We start from the raw sequence: 25,984 nt of genomic DNA, 5'->3' as shown, positions 1-25,984 counted from the left end.
ATATAATTTTCATGTGCCATGAGATACTCTTCTTCTGATTCTTTCTTCAATCATTTAAAAATGTAAATACCATTCTTAGCTTTGCTGTAGTTTGCCGACCCTGATTTAGGTGAAAAATTCTTAATGGATTCACAGATTGCTGTATCTGGCTGTTAAACAGTTTGGAACTAAAATTACTTTGATTTACCTTAAAAGCACATCATTTAAAGTGTTAAAATGGTTTGAGGTGATTATTTATTGTGTTTGAATTAATCATAAATAGCTATTAATTAGTAAGTAGTGTTTCATGCTTAAGATGTGTTCCTACTTTTTTCCTGATCTGATAATATTTGGAACTTTTTATTTAACCAAGATAACTTAATTTCTACTTAAATAATGATATTATTGATTAAATATAACAAAATAAGAACCTTAATAATAAAGAAAAAAATAGTAAAAAAAAAACCCCAACCTTATGAAATATGTAGGCTTCTATTGAATTTAGGAAGTGAAAGAACATACGGTTTCTTTGAAATGTCCATCAATCTTAAAGTTTTCAGAAAGCATATTTTAATTCATTTGATTATTTTTGAATGACTATGTAAACGCTGGCTTTTCTGTGTATACATACAAGCTGTTATAGCCAGGAGTTGGAAGTTACATTTCTCGCAGTAGATAGTTAAAAAGACCATTTGAATGAAAATAGAGCATGTACACAATGAAGGTTCTTGATGGCAAAAGGCTTGATGCTGTGGGGATTATCTCCAGAGAAGAGCTAGAGAATCGGGTAACTTCTATTTCAGAGGCTTCCTCCTAACAATGCACATTTCTTTGTTTTCACTGACTTCTGTATTGTGTTAATTTCCCATTGCTTCTGTAATAAATGACCACAGACTTAGGGGCTTAAACAATCCAACTGTATTCTCTTAAAGTTCTGGAAGTGAGAGGTCTGAAGTCAATTCCACTGAGCCCAAGTCAACGTGTCAGCAGGCTTGGTTCCCTCTGGAGGCTCCCAGGGGAAAATCTGTTGCCTTGCCCTGTTCAGCTTTTCGTGGCCGCCTGTGTTCCTTGGCTTGTGACCTCCTCCTCTATATTCAAAGGACATCGCTGGAGTCTCTGCTCTGACCACCCTGTTGCCATCTCCTCTCGTTCTGATTCCTCCTGTTTCCCTCACAAGGACCGCTGTGATCACAGTACATGCATTGCTCTCTTATTCCTGCAGCCACATCCAGTCCCATGTTGCTGTCAGATCAGCGCTTCTCAAACTTCATCCTCTCCCTGTCTTCTCCGTGTTACCTCTGCCTCGGTTCAGACTCTTCCCTCTTTTCTGGCCAATTCCAGCAGCTGTTGGAGCGCCTCCCACCTCTCCTTCCCTCCACTGGGTCTTCTGTATCGCACCGTAGGTTATCTTTCCAAAGCACAGACCACTTTCCCATGCGAGATTGTCCCCGGGCTCCTCAGGCCCACACGTGCCTTCAGAGCTGGTCCCGGCCTCACTCTGCCTCATGTCCAGCTGTCTTCTGTACGCCTGCCATTGCTACCCCACCAGACTGTGTGCCCTTCCCCGGCTGCGCGGAGGTGTCCCCCTAGCGCATCACATTTCTGAGCGGGAGCTCTCTTTTTTCAAATCCCTCTCTCCATCCCCTGAACAGTAACGTAGCTCCTCTCGCTTACATTGTACGTATTACAGCGATACTAGAAATACATACGGGCAGGGCCTTGCAATTTCTTAGTTGTCAGGGCAGTTGAATATATTAGGCGATAACGTTTGTACTTAAGAGGACCCATCTACATGGAAGATGATCATATACATACGTCTTTCTATCGCTTTGGAAAGATAACCTACGGTGTGATACAGAAGACCCGGTGGAGGGAAGGAGAGGTGGGAGGCGCTCCAACAGCTGCTGGAATTGGCCAGAAAAGAGGGAAGAGTCTGAACCGAGGCAGAGGTAACACGGAGAAGACAGGGAGAGGGTGAAGCTTGAGAAGCACTGATCTGACAGCAACACGGGACCGGATGTGGTTGCAGGAATAAAGTGGGGATAACCCTGAGGTTTCTACTCTGATGGTCTGGTAGGTGATACCCTTAACCAAGAGAGGGAACACGGAGAGGTTTAGATGCTGGAGCGAGAGGAGTGGATAAACCTTAATTTTAGGCATCTTGGACTTGGCTTTCCTATGGCACATCCATAAACTGATGTCTACTGGAAGGTCGGAAATACAGAGCAGAGACTAGGACCTGGGTGCATAGGGAGCCATAGGAGTGAGGGAAGTAGTGAGGTGCCCCAGCAACTGATATTGGGTAAGTTAGCAGCTGGGCAGAGGGCAGAGGCCAGTGGCCAGCATAGGAGGAGGACCCAGGGGGACACTGAGTCAAAGAGCCAACAGAGGAGGGCCCGTCACAAAGGAAGAAGACCTCGAAATGTCACACAGACCTCGAAGTGGATGAGGAGGTCACCTGCCTTCAGAGTCGTGCAGCCGCTGATGAGCTCCGGGACACCTGTTCCCAAAGAGTGGGAGGCAGGAGTAGGATCACAGTGGGCTGAGAAATGGACGCAGCACGTGGAGAACAGTCCTTCAAGAGATCTGGGCTAAGGGGTTTGAAGGGCACAGTCCGTGGGAGCCTTCTACAGGATGGGGAGACTTCTGTTTACTTTCTAAACTCTTCGGGTGTCCTTGCTCGGGTGCTAGGCGCTCTACTAAGCCTCTTACAACCATTAATTCATTTTCTCCTTGGAGTGGTTAATTTTTTGTGTCGACTTGGCTAGGCCATGGTCCCCAGATATTTGGTAGGACACGTATGGATGTTGCACTGAAGCTATTTTTATTTATTTATTTATTTATTTATTTTTATTCTTATGTTAATCCCCATACATTACATCATTAGTTTTAGATGAAGTGTTCCATGATTCATTGTTTGTGCATAACACCCTGTGCTCCACGCAGAATGTGCCCTCCTCATACCCACCACCAGGCTAACCCATCCTCCCACCCCCCTCCCCTCTAGAACCCTCAGTTTGTTTTTCAGAGTCCATCGTCTCTCATGGTTCGTCTACCCCTCCGATTTCCCCCGCTTCATTCTTCCCCTCCCACTACCTTCTTCTTCTTCTTCTTCTTTTTTTTTCTTAACATATATTGCATTATTTGTTTCAGAGGTACAGATCTGTGATTCAACAGTCTTGCACAATTCATAGCGCTCACCATAGCACATACCCTCCCCAGTGTCTATCACCCAGTCACCCCATCCCTCCCACCCCACCCCCCACTCCAGCAACCCTCAGTTTGTTTCCTGCAATTAAGAATTCCTCATATCAGTGAGATCATATGATACATGTCTTTCTCTGTTTGACTTATGCACTGAAGGTATTTTTAAAGTGAGAGTAACATATAAATCAGTAGGCTGAGTCAAGTAGATTACTCTTCATAATATGGGTGGGCCTCATCTAGTCAGTTGAAGGCGTTAAGAAAAAGACTGACCTCTCCCAAGGAAGAGGGAATTCTGCCAGCAGACTACCTTTGGGCTCAAACTACAGTATCGGCTTCTCTCTGGGTCTCTAGTCTGCCGGCTGACCCTGCGGATTACAGACTTGCCAGCTTCCACAAATGTATAAGCCAATTCCTTAAAATAAATCTCTTTCCTCCTTAATGTATATATATATATACACACACACACACACCCCCACCCCCACACCCTCTTGGTTCTGTTTCTCTGGAGAACTTTGTCTAATACACTCTTTGTAACAACATTATTATTATCATCGCCATTTCACAGTTGAGGAAACTGGCACAGAGAGGTTAAGTAACTTGCTCGGGGCCACACAGCCAGTGGGTAGCAGAGGCGGAATAACAATCCAGTGTGCCCCCAGGCCCCTTGCTCTTAACCACAAGTCATGCTGCGGCTTCAGTGCACTGACCAGGGCACATTTGGGGCCAACTAGGAGGTCAAAGGGAGAGAAGCAGAACATACAAGGGAATAAGAGCCTTGACAAACACACACCTTATACGAATGAGAAAACAGGCACGGGGATTTGCCCAAGGTGGGACTTACAGCTTTACAAGAGCAGACCCAGATTTTCAGGATACAAAATACAAGCTGTCTCCCTTCTCCTTCCTACTTTCTCCTGTGTTCTTCTGAGATTCTCCCAGGCACGCCCCTCTCAATCTGTCTTCTTCTGGGAGGTGCTGGGCTCCTTAGGTCCCGACTAAGTCCTTGAGAACACACGTCAGTGGCAGCCTATCTCAGTGCAGGATTATGTTAAGGAAATGGCACCGTCCATCTGTCAACGTCAAGTTTAGTACGTCTTTAGTGAAATCAGTGAATTCCACACAAATGATTATGGCTCCTGTTAGTAATTATTTGGAAAGCAAAACGAAGCAAAAGCAAAACAAAACAAACAAAACAAGACCAAACCCCAGACACCCAACAGGCATTTCTTTTCAAATATAAATTCCCAGAACTATGATTTTTTAAAGATTTTTTTTTATTTATTCATTTGAGACACAGAGAGATATATATAGAGAGAGCATGAGCAGTGGGAGAAGCAGAGGAAGAGGGAGAAGCAGACTCCCCGCTGAGCCAGGAGACCGATGTGGGGCTCGATCCCAGGACCCTGGGATCATGACCTGAGCCGAAGGCAGATGCTTAACCATCTGAACCACCCAGGCGCCCCTCCCAGAACTATGATTTGACTCCTCATCGAATTAGGTATCTTTGAAAATACATTTGACATCAAACATCTCCCAATAATCTTTATGCATGGTCTAATGCTTTAAAATTCTGGATGAGGGCATCTGAAAACTGGCATTTTCAAGCTTGACTTTCAAGGGACGGGGTACCGAAGGGGTATAAGAACGAAGATGGTATGAAAATCTAAGCACACAAGCATGTGTGCCCATATTGTTGTGAAGAGCATCAACTATAAAACTTCCTAGAGAACAATCTGGAAAGATGTATTAAAAGCTTTAGAATTTCATACATTTTTAATCCAGCAGTATCACTTCCTCTAAAATTTTATCCTAAGGAAACAACCATGGCCATGCCTAAAGATTTAGCTACAAAGGTATTTTTCACAGCACTGGTAAGAACAGTAATGTTTTCTCTAATTATAGGGCACAGAGCAACCAAATTATGACACATCGACATAATGAAATACTACGCAATCATTAATTTTGACATTGCAGTCTCACAGCTGATGCTACATAAAGATGTTTATGATACGCAAGTGGTTTTTAAAGGCAAGTTACAGAACAGTATTATAGCATATATCCCATTCCTGTTAAAAATATATTTTGCAGAAGGCAGCCTTTCTAAGAGTGCCAAGGGATCCCCACCTGCTGGTGTTCACATGCTTGTGCAGTCCACCCCACCCTGTACCTATGTTGGGCCCTGGGACCAACAGCATCTGGAAAGAAGCGATCGCGTGTCACACTTTGACATTAGGTTGTAAAAGACTGTGACTTCCATTTTGCCCACTTGTGCTTCTGTATTTTATTTTATTTTTTTCTCTTGGATCATTTGCTCCAGTGAACGCAAGCTGCCGCGTTGTGAGCAGCCCTATGGAGGGACCCCCAGGGCAAGGAATGAAAGCCTCCGACCAACAGACCAACAGCTAGTGAGGAGCTGAGGCCTGTAACAGCCCTGCGGGATGGGAAGCACGGTCACCAGCCCCCACCCGACCCCGAGATGAACACAGCCCTGGTTGGCAGCCTGACGGCAACCTTGCTGGAGGACCTGACCCAGAAACCACCCAGCTAGGTTGTCCCTGGACTCCTGACACTCCAGAAATGTGAGATAAGAGATGCTCACTGTTGGTTGAAGCTGCTGAGTCTTAGGGCAATTTGTTGTGCAGCGACAGATAACTAACACATACGTGAGGGTGAAATAACTGGAAGGATATAATGCCAAATACGATAAGTGGTTTTCTCTAGGTGGGGGGATTATGGGTCATTTTAGTTTCTCTTGGGACGTTGTTGGCCATGTTTTTCCTTCTTCATTAAACTTAAAAACCACATGACCAAGAGAGACGACAGAACCTAAAGAATAAAAGGCTAAAGATTAGGGGAGCCAATTTTAGCTCTAATGACCTTTAAAGACTCAAGTAAGTTAGCTTAAATGTACAACAGAAACGAAAACAAGAGAAGCCTCCAGAGAGCGTGCCTGCATGGCCCAGTGGCGTGAGCTTCACCAGCCAGAAACCACGCAACGTTCAGTACCTTCAAGGAGAGGAGATTTGCACGGGCTTCTTAAAAGGAAAATCAAACAGTCATGAAGTCCCCTGCTAGCCAATCACAGGAGTCTCGCTTACCCAGCTTCTGGTCAAACCGCCACGCGGCGACATAAGCATTGTGCCTCAGAATGCTCTGTGTGGCCAGGGGCACGGTGACGTAAATGGGACCATCCACCAGCACCGGTGTTCCATCGCTGCTGAGCAAGTGGACGCTGACGGCCGTGACTGGGGTCAGGTCATACCTGGTGCCGTTTCCTGGAAGCAAGAGGGATTCTCCATCACACGTGCAAAAGGGACCTACGGGGGGCTCCTGCCACCGTCTGCATCTGCCATTCACTGAGTATGGGACCTCCTACGTGGGAGGAGGGGTATGGGACGGCAGTAAGCCCTTTACATTTATAAAATCCTCACCGCATCTTTGTAAGGTAGGCAAAATCCACAGTTTACAGATAAAAGACACAGGCTCACAGAGGGTAGTAATGGGAGCTGGCCCCAAGGGCATGGTGGTCTGTCTGGGATCTAAGCTCAGGTCTGCCGACTCAACTACACTATGGTGCTCTGCTTTCAAAGAGGGGCCTCAAAAGGAAAAGACTCATCTGTAAGGTGAGAGGAGGCGATGTGTAGAAATCCCTGAAATCAACTCCTAGACAAAGTCAGCCCCATGCACGTGTTAATTACTTGGCAGAGCCCCATCAGGAAACCAAATGTTTTGCATTAGAGACTGCTTAAAAAAAAGGAATTTTTTTTTTTTTTTTCAAGGAGTGCTTCAAAATCCTAACTTACTTCTACTAAAAGTACACTACTGAAAACCTGGACTTGAAATATTTATGAGTTATTTTAGTTGCCATTGTTATTTTGATCTGTTTAAAAGGAATTTAATATCCCAATTATTCTACATTAGAGGCCTTTTACCCAAGCCAATGCTTTAATGACTGCCTACTTTATAGATAAATCAGGGAATGCTTATGACAGCAATACTATATTTATCTACTTAAGTAATCCATTTTAGGACAATTTTTCTCCAGTGAAATATAATATCACACAAAATGTTTTCTGTTATAATTTTAAATCTTGAGCACAATGACAAAAGCACAGTGATAAAAAAATGTAAGCTCCATTAGAACATAATCTGTAGGATTTCTTACTAAGCTACTTAGATACTTACCTACCCATCAACTACCTGAGCTAATGCGAACCTCTACTTAGGACTAGATGTAAACATTTAAAGCAAATCTAAGTGAATTTTAGAGTTTCAACACAAGTTATAGCTAAACTCTTTGTAGAGCAATTTATATATGAGTCATGACAGAACTACCTTTTACAATTTATATCCATCTCTGTCATTGAAGGAGAAGGCACGATAATGGGAATTTCATCAAAAGGTCCACATTGGAATCACAGGTTCAAGTTCTGAAATCTTTCAGTCTGGCCATTTCACTTGTGGGTAAAGAAAACCCAGAATTTACCAAATTTCTGGTCAAAATATCTTCTAGATTGAGACCTAAATGTGCCAACTGCCCAAAGGGAACACAGAAGTCAAGCCAGGTCTATGATGTACCTCTCTAGGTTCTGTTAGACTCTCTGGATTAGACAGAACTGAAAACCAAGAAAAATTTCAGGAACTCACTAGCCTTTGTAATAAACAACTCGGACATAACGTTCTCAACTGGGGAGAACTGCTGCTTTCAGCAAACCTGAGGCAGGAGGTCTGCACAGGGAAGCAGCAGGTAGACTAGGAAAGCCTTCCAGACTCCTCATCCATCCTTGCCTCCCACTTAGCTCTGCCTCCTCATCCCCACTCAGCAATTCTCCCTTCCTATTTTTTTTGCACATTCCTGGCCCAGGAAGCCAGGGTTCCAGTACCAGAGGCACCCACTAGCCGCATATGTGGCCTCAGGGAAGTTACTTCACTCCTCAGGGATTTGTTTTTCTTATCTGCATTATCTGGACTAGATGCCTTCCTATGAGCCTATGGAAAGAAAACAGACTCAGCTATAAACATTTATAAGTAAGTACAGCATTGCAGAAAAGGGCATCTTAATTAAAGCAATATACATTAGGTTCACGTGATTTAAGGTTCTTTTAAAAGCTCTCCGTTAGAAGACAGAGCAGGCAGTTACACTTGCTTTCTTGAGGCTTCTTTTCTCTTTCTCAGTGCCCCGCTAAAGGCCCACTCGTACTCTGCCTTCCCAAACACTCTCCCTTTACCCTCCCACTCTATTCTGGAATGAGTCATACTTCGAAGGGCTCAACTGTTTCCCTTCCAGCACTTGTTCTAAGACTGCAACTCTACACAAAGCACTGAGTTCTGTATATAATGAGATCTTTCCCTCTTGTCCCCTCTCCTGATGTTACCAGGCTCCTGTCATGTCCCAATAAAGATAGGTGTCAGGCAAAGGCAGCAGGGGGAGGAGGCGGCACCACTGGACCAAGCTTAGGAGGTCTCCGACCCGTCCCTTGTAACGTGAGGGGTTTTGCTCAGAGAGCATCTAGGGTTCTGTTTGGCTTTGCGTTCTGTTTCCAGCTTTGCTGGATGTTAGTCATTTTACGGACTCCTCTCTGTCTTCCTGGAGTTACTAGCAGGAGTCATTTCTTGAAAACCCCTTGGGAATGTCAAAGGACGGTTGTGTGCTTTCTTAGCAACCAGAGTGGGGAGCGTGATGCCGTGAAGGTGCAGTGTCTCAGGCCTGTGTGGGGGAGCCGGCGGCCCCATGTGACACCAGGACACTATGGAGCAGGTGGACGGAGGTGAACAAATGAGAACATGGGCCAAATCTCCATCTGGCTGAGTTGTTCTATTTACAACTCTGGATAAACTCCCTCTGAACTGGACACAACCAAGAACACTCCGAGGACACCAGCCTTCAGAGCCCTTTCCAACCCCACTCGTGGCCTCCATTCACCTTTGCCGGACTCTGGTTAGGACCTGCCGTCTCACACAGCTATGTGTGGGCCGGGCCCTCACGCAAAGCTGAGATCTCTTAGATGCATCTTATAAAACAGGAGGCAAGCAAGCAAGTGTTGGGGGGTGGGGAAGAGAGGCTCTGCACCATGGGAAACTGGACATAGGCACCTAGCTGGTGAGATGTCGGGGTGCTAAGCGGAGTCCACGCTCCAATGTGCTCACAGGTGTGAGCCAACATGCCCAGGGGTGGTCGCCTTTCCTGGCAGCCCTCAAGTAGGTCGGATTCCTCTTCCCACATCAGCTGTCAGTGTTTTCAGTGGAAAAGAAGTTGCATGTAACCTTCTAAAGACCTTCTTTCTTCCCTCTGAAATAACACAGTGATTTTAAAATAAAACAAACCCCTCTAAAATCAATAGTTCTATGTCTTTTTGTTCTTCTCCCTTCCCCATCATCTCGGATTTCATAATTTATTCAAGAGCTCTTGGAAATGGGGCACAGAAAAATTAATGAGCTCTGAGGAATGAGGTCGTCCCTCCAAGTTAGGGTTTTATGATTGTGCACCATTTGTTGGGTGGAGGTTGCATGATGGTCTCAAATTGTACTTTTTCATGTTCCCTGAAATACTACTTTTCTCCTCGGCCTGTACGCTTAGAGTAAAAGTCAACATTTTCCCCCCAATAATGTTTACTTAATGTTTACTGTTACTACCATGCAGTTTTATCCGACGGCCAGTTACTGATGTCTTAATTGCATCTTCATCATGTATAAAATTAAAGTAAGGAGAACCATTTCTGAAAGCAGGTGCCACAAACGGGCGAAAAGTGAGTAACAAATCACCAGGTCACCTTGACTGGTCACCAGAAATTCGTCAGCATTCTACAAAATGGATCAGATGCTGCAGGTGTAAAAGCTTTTTCAGAAGGATCCAAGATCCGTTTATGTAAAGCACTGGACAAGTCAGGGAAATTCAATAAAAGCATTTTGGGGAAAATGCAGTCACCTCCTCACCTGGTAGGATTTAACCCAGAACAGCCTCTGGTTTTCAAGTTTATGTTGTGACTAATCAAAAGTGTCGGGAAAAGAAGAGGGGAGACAAGAAATGACTCAGGACCTCAGCATCTGCCACTTTCCAGTCCCTAGGACTAGGCACCACGCGAGTGCCGAGTGCACTGTTGGCTGCAAGCCAGTCTTTTTACTGATAAGGAATTGTTACATATTTTCTGGCTGCTGGTTTTTTGTTTCTCTGATTTTTCAGTTCTATGTGTCCGGCCAGTCCAGGGTGACAGGGACCAAGCTGACTTAGAGGTCTGGATTCAAATCAACATCAAAGCCTGACCACTGCTTGCCAAGTCAAGGCAAAGAGAAAAGCGCAGAGGATGGAAAGATGTGGGAAAATGCTGGGTGGGTGCAGATGGTAGAGAAGAGGATCCCGCTCCTAAATGCTCCTGATTCCTAGACATGACATCCCCGTTGTCCCCACTGTCTGCATCAGAGCCACTGCCCCCCTTCCCCTCCCCGCTGTGACCCGTGGGTGGGAGAGGGAGGGCGGCCACGCAGGCGGCTCCACCAAACCCACTCCAGAGGGAAGTGGGACAAGGGCAGAGAGCCTTATACTTGGGAAAAAAAAAACAACAACAAACCCAACTTCAATTATAAGCACTTCTCTGAATTAAATATATTTAGTCTACCAAAGGGGAGCTCCGAAGGTACGTCAGCCAAGATGGCTGAAGGAGACAGGTGCACTCAAATGTACTTCTGCGGTGGTGTAGACGGGAATCCCGAACTAACACCGCTCTAACGCACTTGAACTTTCACAACTCCGGTGGTTCTTCTGGGCAGTACTAACGCTTCGAGCCACATCCCCAAATGCAACCACAGAAGCCCCAGCTGAGAGGAGAAGAGACTCCAATTACCTGTTCCATTTCCATCCAAGCCTCGCAGATAAGGAAAACTGTCCACCTCGGACGGAGCGCTGGCGGCAGTGAGGAAGGCCGTCAGGTCGCTGTAGCTGGTGTTCTCAGGCAGCCGCAGGGCTCTCCTCTGGAAGTGAACTCGAGGCTGTGGCCGGGCACCTGCAGAAATGAACTTCGGAGTTACCTCCCGGGGGAGCGGCAAATCTCAGGCAACCAGGAAGCGCTACTCCAAGTGGCAAAGCGCCTCCCCGCCCCCTCCCCCTCGTCCCCGCCTCTCTGCCCATCCCCCATTCGCAGCGCCCCACAGGGCACAAAGATGTGACAACATGCTATTATGGGGATAGAAATAATAGCCCATTGTCACATTTGTTTTGACACAGGATGTTATTTAGGTTTTTAACAAAAAAGCTTTCCAAGTCCTATTTGTGAGCAAGCTTTGCACTGCCCAGCATTCGCCCTTGGGGGGGGGGGCAACATTTTAGGAAAGGAAGTCTGCATCAGTGAAACGAGTAGATGACAGTTCATCTCTTTACGTAAACAAAGCAAGCGACACCCTTTGAGACTGTTACAAACACCTCCTTAATCTTCTGGTAAAATCTGGTTTCCCTCCACAGACCAAACTGAAGCCCAGCAACGGAATTCAATGTGCAGCCTGGACAAGAACTACAAACGAGAAGCTGCCATGTGGCATCCAGTCTCTGCGGGTGGGGTGCACCCTATTCGTCACAGCTCATGTTGGGCGTTTGAGGACGAGGCTCTAGAAAGGAGGTGGGAACACTCCCTTTGGGGCAGGCAGCTCCGTGTGCAGAAGGACGGCCTGGGCCCCTTCAGTTACCCGGGTGATACCGTCGGCAGCATGGGCTCCAGATGTTGTTTTGGCTGCAGAACCGGAACCTGTGTTCCCCTAATGCTATGGCGACAGTCACAAGACGTCAAGGTGCTAAATCATTTTGCGCAAACCCAGCAAAAACATCCCGAAGACACAAGTTAATACAAGTGGGAGTTGTGGCACTTACACACTTCTGTGGATTAAAACAGCCATTCCTCAAAAGCAGTGATCTGCCCTGGCATTCTGGTCACTGCATATCCTGCCCCGGGCCTGCGGTTTCCCCTGTGGTCCGCTGGGGGCTCCCTGCCCCCCGTCTGGGGCTGGGGCTGTCTGGCACCACAGCCCAGCCCCAAGCTGGTGGTCTTTATGCCTACCCCAGGGTTCCTTTTAACCCTGGATCAGAAACTTTCAGGTATGGAATAAGCTTATCCAAAAGGGTTCTGAAGCATAAGGGAGTTTTAGAGCTCAAAGGTATCAAAGAGTCCACATTCCTCTTCCTACAAGTGAGGCCGCAGAAGCTCAAGAGATGTGAAGTTTGGGGTAGGCTGGCTAGAGCATGTACCAGCGAGGTGGTGGAGAGTCAGATGCCCCCCATACCACCTAAAAATCACTGGTTAGAGTTCTCAGATGACTGGTTCTCCACTCCGTGAAACACAGGCCCCACTTTCGGGCCCCTGGGAGCCCGATGCCCCAAGTCATGACTCCTATCTGCGTTCCGTCACCTCCGCTGAAACTAACTGGATGGATACGCGGTCCTGTCTCAAACCTCCATGGCTTCTCTCTACCCCCAAAACAACCCACGGCGATGCACTAGCATCCAAGTATCTGTCTCTGTTCACTCCCAGCTCTGTTCAGTCTGGTCTTTTCCTTTGATGTCACAGAAGACTGATGTCTTCCTTCTGTCACCTCCTTGGTCCACACAGAGTCTGGACACCTCGAGCCCCCCAGGACCACCTCCACGCCCGGCGAGGAGCGGTCTGCTTCTCTGTTCTTCTCCCTGCTGCACTTGGAGATGGAAAGTCAAAGCCAACCTTTTCTTTTTCACCCCTTCGCCCCCAACGACATAACATTACTCCCTCCCTGATCCTATTATTGTTGTCAGTGAGAGTGAACTTTCCCAGAACTTATTTCCCTTTGTCTACTGTTTTTCAATCTAAACAATGCTGCTGGTGCCCGCCTTCGTTACACACAGTGGGGGAAACAAAGAACTTGCTAGTAAGAAGAAAAGAGTGTCTATAGTGTGACGGGGCCAAGAGGGACTTGTCCTCATGAGGGTTGAGGCAGAACAGGGTGGGAGAGGTGCTGCCTTCCAGGCCTCAGGAAAAGGGTGACTGCTGACAGGTCAAGGGGGGGATCACACTGACCCCCTCAGGGGGACTGGCCTGGAACTTGGGAGACCCCAGACCTAACTGCTCCCCGGCTCTCAGGGGCCATTGGCTGTCCTCCCTTCCCTCTCTCCCTCACCTCTCTCTCAACAGACACGCAGCCTTCTCTTGCTCTCTGGCTTATCATGCATTTTAGTGGGAGATGCATCTCTCTCCCCTCCCCACCCCTGCTCTGCCCTCCCTCTGCCGCCTCCCCTTCCTTTTTTGTGCAGGAGAACTTGGTCACGAGCCAGACATCTGGGCTCTATCTGCTGTGACTGGTGGGTGGGGGGCACAGAGGGGCAATGCCTGGGGCAGGTTAACTAGCAGGGGACGTGTCTGTCCAGCGATTGGACGCATGCTGTGACCAGCATGACATGGATCCCTGTCTGCTGAGGGACCAAACACACTCCCAGACACAGAGCAAAGGCAAGACCTCTCTCTGCCTGCCGAAATGACCCAAGAAACATCTGAGGAGTTACAGAAGGGTGGAAGCTACTCTAGGCCTCAGTGTAAATGGAATCCAAAGTGTCTGTGTGGGGCTGGGGAGCGGTTATGTCCTCACGCCTATCTTCCTCTATCAGTGCTGCTGGATTTCTGCAATTCCAGGACGAGGTGTGACTGGCTGGGGATGGGAGGACCGAGGAGACAGGCCTGGCTAGGTCTTTTCTGGATGCCTCTCCCATATTCCCCACAACAGCGGGTTCTCAAATTTTCTCTGTTCTTCTCAGACTCAGGGTTCCATCCCCAGCCCCAGATGCTCAGGCCTTCTGTTACTGAAAACAATGGGGCCACCACCTACTGTCTCTGTACTTCAAAATCTCTTTCTTCCCTCTTCTCTTCTCCCTTCTGTCCCTGCTCTCCTCCAGGGTCAGTCAACCCAAGCCTCCATCCCAACTTCTGCTTGTGATGCTGCAAGACTTGGCCCAACCAACTCTTCTTGCCTTTGTTAATCATCTTTCTCTACAGGCTTTTCCTCCACAACCAACAAACATACCCATTCCTTCCTCATGTAGAAAAATAACACCAAGACAGGACTTGAATGCTGTTATCCCCGTAAGGGAATGCCTCCTCTCCTTCCACCCAGCCCCCAATGATCTGGCTTTTACCCACAACACACACCGCCCTCGGAAATGTCAATGGATGACTGTATAATCTGCAAACCCATGACTATTTCTCGGCCTTCCTCCTCACTGACCTCTTTACAATGGCCCACACTGTTCACCGCCCCCGCCCAGGAACCCCTCCTGCTTGGCATTCACAGTCCTGCACACTGGTCTCTCGAGTCAGCTGGCTTTTTCCTCTGCAAGTATGTTTTTTCTCCTCCCACCTCCAAATGAAACAGTTCCTATGGGGCTGCCTTCAGCTGCCTCCATTGTTTCTGGGTTCTTACCTTATTGACTCCCCTCCGTGGTGGCCTTCCTGTCTGCCCCGATGCTCTTCTGAGCCCGGTGTCTGTATTTTCTCTGCCTTCTGGACACCTCCACCTGGATGCCCCACCGGCACTCCAACACCATCCCCTAGCTTCTCTCCCACTTCACCACACCCCCGTTCTGCTCAACACCCAGCTTTGCTTCCAGGCTGCCATCATTGTCCCTTTCGATTTTTCTGCACATCCACTCACTGCCAGGACTGGCTAATCTCTCATCAACATTTCCAGCATCATCTTCTCCTCCTTTTCTGCCTCCACCCTACATCAACCTACATCACCCCTTGCCTTAACTGTGCTCCCGCCTTTCACCTTTGCCACTCCATCTACTGACACACTGACTTTTCTAAAGTCGCTCTGGTCACATTCCTCCTCTGCTCAGAGACCTTCAGTGGATTGCCACCACTTAGCAAACAATGATGGCGGTGACAGTTACAGACTAGCACAGACCCAACCTGCTCTAATTCCCATCCTGTATATGAGAGGTGCAGTTCAGTACTTCAGAATTAACAGTTATTATTATTATTTTTTAAAGATTTTATTTGAGAGAGAGAGAGAGAGAAAACACGAGCTGTGGGGAGGGGCAGGGGGAGAGAGAGAAGCAGATCCCCACTGAGCGGGGAGCTGGACTCGAGGGGCTTGATCCCAGGACCTCGGGATCAGGACCTGAGCTGAAGGCAGACACTTAACCGACTGAGCCCCCCAGGCGCTCTTCCAGCACGGATTTTACTGTGCCCTGTATTATGTTTATTTGGAAACGTGTACATCTCCCTAATCAGAGGCACCATGAGAAAAGAACACGGAGCAGTGGAATCACTCAGTGCTACATTTAAATCTTTCTTCTATCATCTTTTATTTGAGTGACTTTGGGCTCCAGGTTCTTTACCTTTCAAACAGGTATGAATCATGCTTGTCTCGTAATACGGTGCTGTGATGCCAGATCTGAGCGCACATGCGTGATGCCTAGCAGGGCCTCCGGGTACATAACAGGTACAGGATAAACATTAATTTCCCATCTCCTCTCCCCTTTTAGATGGAAGCTTCTTGAAAGCAGGTGCTCTGTAAAACACATTGCACTGTGTTCTATACATAGCTGGTGCTCAACAATATTTATAGAATTACATGTAAAGATAAACTACATTGGGCAGCTCACTAGATCCAAATAGCGATCTGTCTTAATTCTGACTAGGTCAGGATTCCTCAATTTGGCCCTACTCACATTTCAGGCCAGGTAATTCTTTGTTGGGGAGTGCGGGGCTGGGGTGCCTAGGCACTGCATCATGTCTGACAGCATCCTTGGCTTCTATCCATCAGATGCCAGGAGCAGCTCCCAAGTCGTGACAACTAAAAACGTCACCAGACACTGCCCAACATCCTTGGGGGACAAAACTGCTCCAGACTGGGAACCACTGCACAAGATACTCTGAGCATCCTCACAATGATCCAGACATGCCTCTTCTCTGCAAGGGGCACTGGATATGTGAAGAGGAAAAGGACAAAGGCTCCGCCGTCCTGGGGCTCAGGAGTACAGAAGGCTTCATGGGAATGGCTTAATTACCACAATGTTTTAAGTGCCAAAATAAGAGACCTATGTGGAAAAGTACAGAGGAAACTTCGAGAGAGCTCCGTGGGTGGCATCTGTGACTGTGTCTGGAGGCGGTGTGGGGGCGGGGGGAAGGGAGCGCACACCTGGAAGCAGGGCCAGCCTGAGCAGGGAGGCTGGGGAGGGCGGGGGGCCCTGGGAGCCAGGTGCAAGGGTGTCGGCGGGGTTCCCAGGATGGGAGGGAAAAGATCGCGTTTGCTCTCACCCCCGTTCTGACGGTGGCGGGTGGAGGGATGGAGGGACTAGAGGTCGGCCAGGAGGCTGTCCTAAGGGGTTCACGTGAGAAACGACGGAATGCCGAATAAAGACAGCGGCCTGGGGATGGAAGAGGTAGCTGGAGGCGGACACGAGGGCAGGGAAGAAAGAGCGGGAAGAGGCCAGAGGGGCAAGGAGCTGAGGAGTGAGAAGCCATCCTCCAGGAGGACGCCTGGGTCTGCGCAGCTCGACCCGGCCCCCACCCCCCACCCTCCACGCCTCGCGGGGTGACCAGGACCCAGAAGGAGGCCCCCCGGCAGCCTCAAGCTCCATGGAACTCTGTAAGGGAAACTTCCAGAATGGCGTGAGGCAAAGGAAAACTGAGGCGTGCAACGCGTGAGGGCGGACTTCTCCCGTTTGGGAGAGGATGGAAACGCGAGTGGAGCCTGAAGGAGGAAGGGGGGTTAGGAAGGGCTTTTCCTGGAATGGCAGGGTTCAGGGAGCTGAGGGACAGCGGGAGGAGAACGATGGAGGGAGGCCTGAAGAGATAAGGGGTGGAAGGACCTGCGAGAGAAGGGGCCCGTGGTGGAGGAGGGACCGTAGCAGACACGTTACAAGGCCAGAGAGAAGCCACCAAACCATCCTCCCCTGGTGGCTTCTCCTCTCCGTGAACCGTGGTGAGGTCATCGCTAAGAACAGGGGCACGGAGGCGGGTAGTGCGGGGCGCGGTGTGCATGAGGTGGGCGTGGCTTACAGTGGAGCTCTGGGGGCCTGAAGTCAGTTGGGTGCTGACAGTGCCCCCCTGAGCAGTCAGGCATCTTCATGGTATCCTATTATTTTTTTAAATGTAAGTTCAATTTAGTTGACATATGGTGTATTATTTGTTTAGTGATTCATCAGGTGCATAGAACACCCAGTGCCCATTACATCAAGTACCCCCCTTAATGCCCATCACCCAGTTACCTCATTCCGCCACCCACCTCCCCTCCAGCAACCCTCAGTTTGTTTCCTAGAGTTAAGAGTCTCTGATGGTTTGTCTCCCTGTTTTTACCTTATTTTATTTTTCCTTCCCTTCCCCTATGTTCATCTGTTTTGTTTCTTAAATTCCACATATGAGTGAAATCATATGGTCTTTGTCTTTCCCTGACTTATTTTGCTTAGCATAATACCCTCTAGTTCCATCCACACCATTGTAAATGGCAAGATTTCATTCTTTTTGATGGCTGAATACTATTCTATGGTGTGTGTGTGTGTGTGTGTGTGTGTGTGTGTGTGTACACACACACCACACGGTACCTTCTTATTTATGTCCTTACATTCGGAGTCAACAAAATGCCCCATTTCTGAGACCCATGAAGGTCTGCTGGATGCTCTGAGAGCCAGAGCTGCAGGCCAACTGCTCAGAATTTACACAAATACTGTACCTACAGAGAGGAAAACAAGTGGGCAGTCTTTTTATTTTTCTAGGAAAACTCATTTTCTATGAGTTTATTCTATTTTACTTGGGTGTAAATATTTCAAAACAAAAACATCCACTGAAGCATGAAACATCTAACTACCGAGAACAATGGGCTCCTTCCCCTCTTCTGTGTTCATCTCCACCCAGTGGCCTTCATTCTTTGAAAGCTTTTACTTTAGTGTCACATAAAACTCATCACCTAAGACTATGCACGTAACGTGTGAAGCTTCATCACTGAACTGTCGGCACACTACCTACCTTTTCTCAGGAGCGTTTGACACATTATAACATCTGAGCAACACGTTAAAATTCAAAGACTTACAGTACTTACATTTCTGATCGAATAAGAATTGATTTTTCTCCTCTGAATCCACGAAAAAAAATAAATTCACCTACACTTGACCAATCTGAGAACAAACATTTAATACAGCTTTTATAAATACAGTTTTATATTAATTTTATAGAACAGAACTGCAAAGACCAAAAATTATCTACACATGGCTTTCCTTCCAACTGGTAAGAAAACATGAAACAGCATGCAGCATTATTATTTTTTTAAAGATTTTATTTATTTATTCATAAGAGATATATATATAGAGAGAGAGAGGGGCAGAGGGAGAAGCAGGCTCCCTGCTTGGAGGGGAGTCTGCTTTCTCCCTCTCCCTCTGTGCTTGTTCTCTCGCTCTCTCTCTCAAATGAGTAAATAAAATCTTAGAATTTTTTCCTAAGATTTTATTTATTTGTCAGAGAGACAGAGAGACAGAGCACAAGCAGGGCAGAGGCAGAGGGAGAAGCAGTCTCCCCGCTGAGCAAGGAGCCCCATGGAGGACTCAATCCAGGACCCTGGGATCATGACCTGAGCCAAAGGCAGACACTTAACCGACTGGGCCACCGAAGCATCCCTAAAAAATTTTTTTTTATTTATTCAGTCATTCAGTGAATTGCTCATTGAATACCTATCATAAGGCAGGTATAGGGCCAGGCCCTGGGAAGGTTTTAAGATGAACATGACATACTTCTTACCTTCAGATTTTAAAATGTTAGTTGGGAAGATAAGGTATTACTACCAAATATGGGAAAGGGAGTTATCATAAAAAGATACACAGCCCCCAGCTAGAGGGTTGTTTTAATACACTCTTCTGGTTATTGATAAAGACATGAAGGGCAAGAAGGGAGACAGAGATGGGTCAGAATGCAAGGATGGGAGCCAGAGGGCATGGAAGCTGCAGGAACACCTGGTTCTGGGCTCAGGACAACTCGGGGCAACACAGCAGGTGTCTGTAGATTTCACTTGAATGCAGTGTCATCAACAGGACTCCACTAATCCCCAATCTGCGTTTCTCTGACCTGCTACTAACTGCCTCCCTTTTCTTACTCATACTTTCTCTTCTCTTCTAACCTGGGCTCCAAGGTGGCCTGGCATGCTCACAGACCCTCTGTGCCTCAGAACCACTCAGCTGAGAGTCTCACCTCTTCTGGGTTCTTAGCTTGATTCCACTAAAAGGAAGAGAGAGAAGAACGGATGGCTCCAGACTTTCTCTTCCAGCTGGGTCCCAGCCCTTGGCTGCACTGTGGACTGGTTACCCCTGAGCCAGGGGTCACATGATATAAGCCCCTTGGCTGCTGAGGTTGAAGGGCAAGGCACCTGCATGAATCACATCTCCAGGGAAGATGGAGACAAGACCTCCTGGAGGATGTGTCCTTAGCTGGTCTTGACGTCCAAGGAGGGCTTGAAGACAGATTGCAAGGTGGGGTGGGACACCCCAGATGGAAAACAGAAAAGGAAATTCAGTTAGGCTAGAATACTTTCTCCTTCAATATGTGAAGGAGAAGAGCCCAGAGAAGGGAGGCTGAGGCTGGATCACAAAGTGGGTGTGCGCTGTGGAAGGAGACTGGATTTTATTCTAGGGCATGGGGGAGGGGAGGGAGGATGGGGGAGTGAAAGAACTAGAGCTCTGCTCCCAGAAGATTCCTCTAGCAGTTTAGTGCAAGGTGTACTGGAAAGGAAACACAAGAGGTGGGAAGTCTGGTCAATCTCATGCCCAGCACCAATCCAAACTCAAAGACTAGAGGCAAGTACACCAACTGGGGGCTGCTGCATGGTCCGAGGGGAGAGTGACCAGGGCCTGGATCAGGGCACAGGCCTGGCAATGCAAGTGGGCAACAGAAACAAGGCAAGTGTGTGCAAGCACGGGGACATCACGTGAAATTACTCAGGGTATAAGGCCTGGGCCCTGGAACGCTATTTGACTCATAGAGCACAAGAAGGAGAGATGAGGGTCACGCACAACTGGTACCCGGGGCGAAGGTGATGGTTTACCGAGGGCATATGACACGATGCGGAGATCCTTCAAGAAGCCCCTCAGAGTCACCAGGGGAGACAATGAGGTCTCAGGGTGGGCGGGCGACAGTGAGGGGCGGAGTGGGCAGTGACGAGGAGGTCTGGCAGGCATGGTGGGATAAAGTGTGGTTACAGCAATGGGCTCCGTAGGCTGCAGTGTGAGCCCTTGTCACAAACAGCTTGCTAGGGTTAGTGCCACTCCCGGGGAGAGGGGGACTGAGAAGGGGTCACACACGTGGGTGCAGTGGAGGTCAAAGGTGCCTGGGAAGGAGAAGAGGAAAGGTCTACAATGGGAACTGTGGGGACTAAGAAGTATGTGTGGAGGGGCCGCTGCAGAAAACCTGCCCACGGGAAACCATGTATACAAATACTGCAGTCTCCGCCCCTTCTTACCGACCCTTACCTTCCAGGTAATCGCGCAGCCACCGAGACTCAGGGCCAGGGCGCTGTCCAGCACCGAGTGTAAGCATTTGGGATTTTATTCCAAGTACAGAGGAAAAGCTGCTGAAGAGCAGAAGCAAGGGGACTTGATCGCTGTAACTGGGTGAAGACTAGATTATAGGTTGGTGAGGGTGGGAACGAGACAGCCAATTAAAAACCTACTGCAACTCTCCGGGCCGGGTTGGGGGGGTGGGGGGGTGGGGTTAGTGTCTTGGATCCAAGTGGTGCAACACAGATGGAGAGAAGCAGCCCTGCCAGGGAGCCAGCTGTGAGGACAGAAGGGTCAGGGGTAGTTCCTAGGGTTTGTCTTGACCCCTGAGGTACCATGTTTGTACTGCCTACGGAGATGGAGAGTAAAACACAGCCAGAGTTCTGTGTGTATAAGTCTGAGATGCCTATTAGACAGCCAAGTGGAAATGACAAAGCAGCAGCTAGCTCTGGGCCTCCTTCTCAGGGAGTCCAGGCTGGAGGTGAGACTGGGAGTTATCTGTGTCCGGGGAGCATTAAGGCATGGGCCCATGATATCTTCTAGGGAGAGTCCTGGAAAGAAGAAATGTAGGCCCAGAACAGTCACCGGAGTGTCCAGAGAAGTGACCAAGAGGAGAAAGAAAATCAAGGCATGATGTTACGGGAGTGAAGGGAGGAGAGTCTCGAGTCATCTCTGTAGGATGCTGTGGAGACGTCCAGGGAGATGCGGAGAGAAACGTCCTTGGGTTTGGCCACATGGGGCTATAAGAGACTCCAACAAAGCAGTCGGTACGGAGCAATGAAGCAGGGGAGGGCTTGCAGTGTGCTGAACAGGGAAAGACAGTCGAGGAAACAGGAAAGAAGGGCATGTAGACGTCACAGGGACCCAGGGCAGTGGCTAGAGCCAGGCATGGTTGCGGAAGCAACTGGCAGAGATGCACAATTGTAATATTTGTCCACTCCAGTGTGGGAGAAAACGGTGGGGCGGGAGCAAGAGGGAACACTGAAGTCCCCGCGGAAGAGAAGAGATGGGGATGCAGAGCACAAACAGAGGGAGTGGCATGTACTTGGACAGGGACCCTCCTTCCAGCACAACAAGGAGCAGCGGGCGCGTGTGTGGACTTGCGGTGGGCAAGGGAGGGTTCTCAGTTTCTCCGTGAAGTATGTAGCGACGTCATGAGCTGAGATCGAGGATGTGAGTGTGGGTGTACACACAGGAAGTCGGGAGATGGAGAAGAGGGTGTCAAAGTCGTCTTGGAGACTCAGAAAACAAATGACCAGGAAGGGCCCCTGTCTCGCAGGGCTGATGCCCATTCGAGGCCTGTGGTCATGAACCAGCTGCACAACCAGTGGCTGCAATGTGAGGGTCCGTCCAGCCACGTGTGGTTGTGCTGGCGTGGCCAAACGTGGCTCAGGTCAACCAGGCTCAGAAGTTACTGAGTCAGGCAAACGTGGCAGAGGGGGAGGGGAGCAACACCACTGGGGGGCGGGTACTGCAAGGGGACAATTCCAACGAAGGGCCATGGCACTTCGGCTGGGGAGGGAGGGAATCCTGTTGGCAAGGACATGGTGGGTCATGGCTCTGGAGCCCTCAGTGGTATGTAAGCTGTTGTCACAGGTAAGAGGAGGGAATGTGGTGGCTGAGCTTGGAGGTGGTGCATTTGCTGGAATGAGGAGGCCTAAGGCATGCCTGCAGAAGTGGGTGGTCACTCACCCAGTGGGGGAGAGAAGCACCCCGGGAGTGGAACAGCAGTAGGGGGACCAGATGGGCATCGTCTGTAGGTATGCTAACGTCCCCAAGAAACAATTAGAGGAGCATCGTGAGCCTGGGAACTAGGAGCTCATATCATGAGTCCAGGAGGAAAGTTGACCAAGACACTGGTGGTGAGTGGTCCAGTCAGCCTCCAAGGAGCCGCAAAGAGGCAAGTCATGGAAGCTCAGCCCCCACTTGAGAAGGCTGCAGGGAAGGCTGTGTGAGCTCAGGGACATTTCAGACCAGGAAGGGGGGCGGTGCTCAGAGAAGAGGAGGAAGGGAGTTGCTGCAGCCGTATCTGTGCCCAGAGGACACAGGGTGAGGGAGGGCTGGGGCAGGCAGGGGTGGGGCGGGGTGCGGTGGGCTCTCCTGGACAATGTCGTTTCTGGTCTGTATCCTGCAGCCTGGCTCGTCTCCATTTATAAAGGCCCACGGGCAGGTCCACACTGCAGAAGCCCAGCTGGCTTCTTGAGAACGTTCTACCAAAGATGTTGGTGGACCAACATCTCGGGGAAAGAATGGTTAATTCAGAGAAAGCAGAAGAAAACTGGAACAAAGAATGAGAACAGCCAGCAAGAGAGGAGATGAGGACTAACTCTGAGGAAATGGTGGGGGAAGGGCCAGTTAAGAGGAACACTTAGAATGTTGTGTAACATATAGCAGGTGGTCAGTTTTTTACTTTTATTTTTATTTATTTATTTTTAAAAGACTATTTATTTGAGAGAGAGCGAGAGAGTGCGCACAAGCGGGGGGAGGGGCAGAAAGTGAGGGAGAAGCAGACTCCCTGCCAAGCAGGGAGCCGACACGGGGCTCGATCCCAGCACCCCGGGAGCATGACCTGGGCCAAAGCAGATGCCCAACTGACTGAGCCACCCAGGTGCCCCGTGGTCAGTTTTTTTAAATAAAAAATCAAAACATTCGAGGCTGTGAAAGAAAACAATGGGTCCTAAGGCATATCTAAAAAGAAGATGCTATGACATGTGGGTCGCACTCCCTGTTTAACTGCTTTGTGTCAGTCCCCCCACCACGTGGACACATGGCACAGCAACAACCCCAATCAGAAGCAGCAGAGTCCCGACCAGGCTGGGTCTGAGTTGCTTGCAGGCTGTATGGGCTCCTCTCCTCAGGAGATGAGAAGTCGATCTCAAACTCCAAAGCCACAAGGAGTCTGGTCCAGGGGATTCGTCACTCTCATTTGCTATTTGAAGAGCTGCAGTCAGCTCTAAATTATACTCTGCTTATCCTAACCTATGCCATGACATAAATGGGTGAGGACAGCCTATCTGTATCAAGGACATTCATTGCAACCATTCGACTCTTGCTATCATTTTCCACTGGGTTAAATTCTGATAAAGACCAAAATTCTGATAGAGATCATTTTGGTCTTTATCGGAATTTAGTCCAGTCGAAATGAGAGCAAGACACTAAAGATTCCTCTCTTAGTGAAGAACATGAGAAGGAAGTACAATCGTTCCCTCATTTCAAGAAAACCATTATCACGCTCCATGTTCACTGCAGCATTATTTAGAAGAGCCAAGACGTGGACACACCTAAGTGTCCATCAACGGATAAACGGCTACAGAAAATGTGATCTATGATGGAATATTACTCAGCCATAAAAAAGAAGGAAATCCTGCCATTTGTGACAATATGGTTGAACCTGGAGGACATTAAGCTAAGTGAAATAAGCCAGACAGAGAAAGATAGGTACTACATGATCTCACTTACATGTGCAATCTGAAATAAACCGAACTCATAGAAACAGAACAGACTGGTGGTTGCCAGAGGGGGGGGGGGGGGGAAGTGGGTGAAGGGGCTCAAAAGGCACAAACTTCTAGTTATAACTAAGTCCTGGGGATATAATGTACAGCATGGTGACTACAGTTTAATACTGTATTGTATATTTGAAAGTTGCTAAGAGAGAAGGTCTTTAAAGTTCTCATCACAAGAAGAAAAATTTGTAGCTATGTGGGGTGAGGGATGTTAACTAGCCTTACTGTGGCAATCATTTTGCAATATACACATATATCCAATCATTATGTTGTATGCCTAAAAGGAATACAATGTTATATGTTAATTATATGGCTGGGTGTTCACCTCTGCACGTTCCCCACAGCCACTCAACAAAAAAGGAATGAATGAGTTCACTTCATTTGCAAATGGCACACGAATGTGGTTAGGTAGAGAATGATTCTTATCAAATGGTATTAAAATGAAGTAAATAAAAAATTAATCTGATGGAACATTAAAAGCTGGAAAGATCACTCTCTGGCCCATGATTTAGATGAAAGAAAGTGATCTCAGCACAAATACATTTGACATAAGTATTATTCCCAATTCTAACCCCACCACCAGCTCAGAGAAATCCCTTAAGCTTTCGGTACTAGAGTCTCCACAAGAGAAATTAGGTGTGAGGTCACATTTATGCACATCACTGCATGTATGTCAGATGGGTTAAGAAAATGAGGGACAAGAGAGAGAAAAAGACCACACTTGAAAGTCTATGAACCTTCTCTCTCTCTTTTCTAAGGGGGGGTATTTTGTTTTGTTGTGTTAAAAAACACATACCATTAAATTTACCATCTTAATCATTTTTAAGTGTACAGTATAATAGTGTTAGGTACATTATTTATTTATTTTTTTTTAAAGATTTTATTTATTTATTTATTTGAGAGAGAGAATGAGAGAGAGAGCACATGAGAGGGGGGAGGGTCAGAGGGAGAAGCAGACTCCCTGCCGAGCAGGGAGCCCGATGCGGGACTCGATCCCGGGACTCCAGGATCATGACCTGAGCTGAAGGCAGTCGCTTAACCAACTGAGCCACCCAGGCGCCCTGTTAGGTACATTATTGTGCAACAGATCTCTAGATCCTTTTTGTTGTACAAAACTGAAACTCTAACCCCTTGAATACTTATGAACCTTTGCTCATGAGGCTCAGGTGGGGTCCTGGGCTCTGAACCCACGAGGTAAATATCCTCAACTTTGGAAAAGAGAGAGATGTGGTATGGGCAGAGTGGTGGCGGTCCCTTCTTTTTTCTCACGCACTTAAAGGCTGGCCCTAAAGAAACAAGATCACAGCCAGTGGATAGTTTAACCAAAAATTCAAGTGTGTTTGCGCACTCACACGGACAACACACGTTGTGTTCAGCTCTGGGTAAATTCATTGCCATCACCATCTGACAAGAAGCTGTCTCTTTTAAGATCTTAGTAGACAGCAGACAGTAACAAAAGTTACTGTCACTTCTCTTTTTCTTTTTTTTTTAAGATTGTATTTATTTGCGAGAGAGAGAATGACAGACAGAGAGCATGAGAGGGAGGAGGGTCAGAGGGAGAAGCAGACTCCCTGCCGAGCAGGGAGCCCGATGTGGGACTCGATCCCGGGACTCCAGGATCATGACCTGAGCCGAAGGCAGTCGCTTAACCAACTGAGCCACCCAGGCGCCCCACTTCTCTTTTTCAATATTCAACATACCTTGGAATCCTGAGACTATTTGGACAACATCTTCATACACCATTAGAGTGGCGGATCGTTCTGGAAGCAGGCCCAGGCTCAGTGAAGAAAATACTGCAGAAACAAAA

The 25,984-nt window shown here is 48.1% G+C and overlaps 1 protein-coding gene across 1 annotated transcript in view; it reads right to left on the bottom strand.

Moving 5' to 3' along the window:
• FAM171A1 (family with sequence similarity 171 member A1) overlaps nt 1–25,984 on the bottom strand; it is a 124,963-nt gene that overhangs the window by 22,870 nt on the left and 76,109 nt on the right. The window contains exons 3-5 of the mRNA XM_044914997.1: nt 25,878–25,970; nt 11,025–11,183; nt 6,285–6,461 (exon numbers count right to left, since the gene is read on the bottom strand). Of these exons, the coding sequence (XP_044770932.1) occupies nt 6,285–6,461; nt 11,025–11,183; nt 25,878–25,970 (429 nt within the window). The remainder of the gene's footprint in view (nt 1–6,284; nt 6,462–11,024; nt 11,184–25,877; nt 25,971–25,984) is intronic.

Source organism: Neomonachus schauinslandi, chromosome 5 (assembly GCF_002201575.2).
Source record: "Neomonachus schauinslandi chromosome 5, ASM220157v2, whole genome shotgun sequence".
Classification (NCBI taxonomy): Eukaryota; Metazoa; Chordata; class Mammalia; order Carnivora; family Phocidae; genus Neomonachus; species Neomonachus schauinslandi.
The sequence above is the reverse complement of the archived record's forward strand: the minus strand, read 5'-3'. Positions and strand labels throughout refer to the sequence as shown.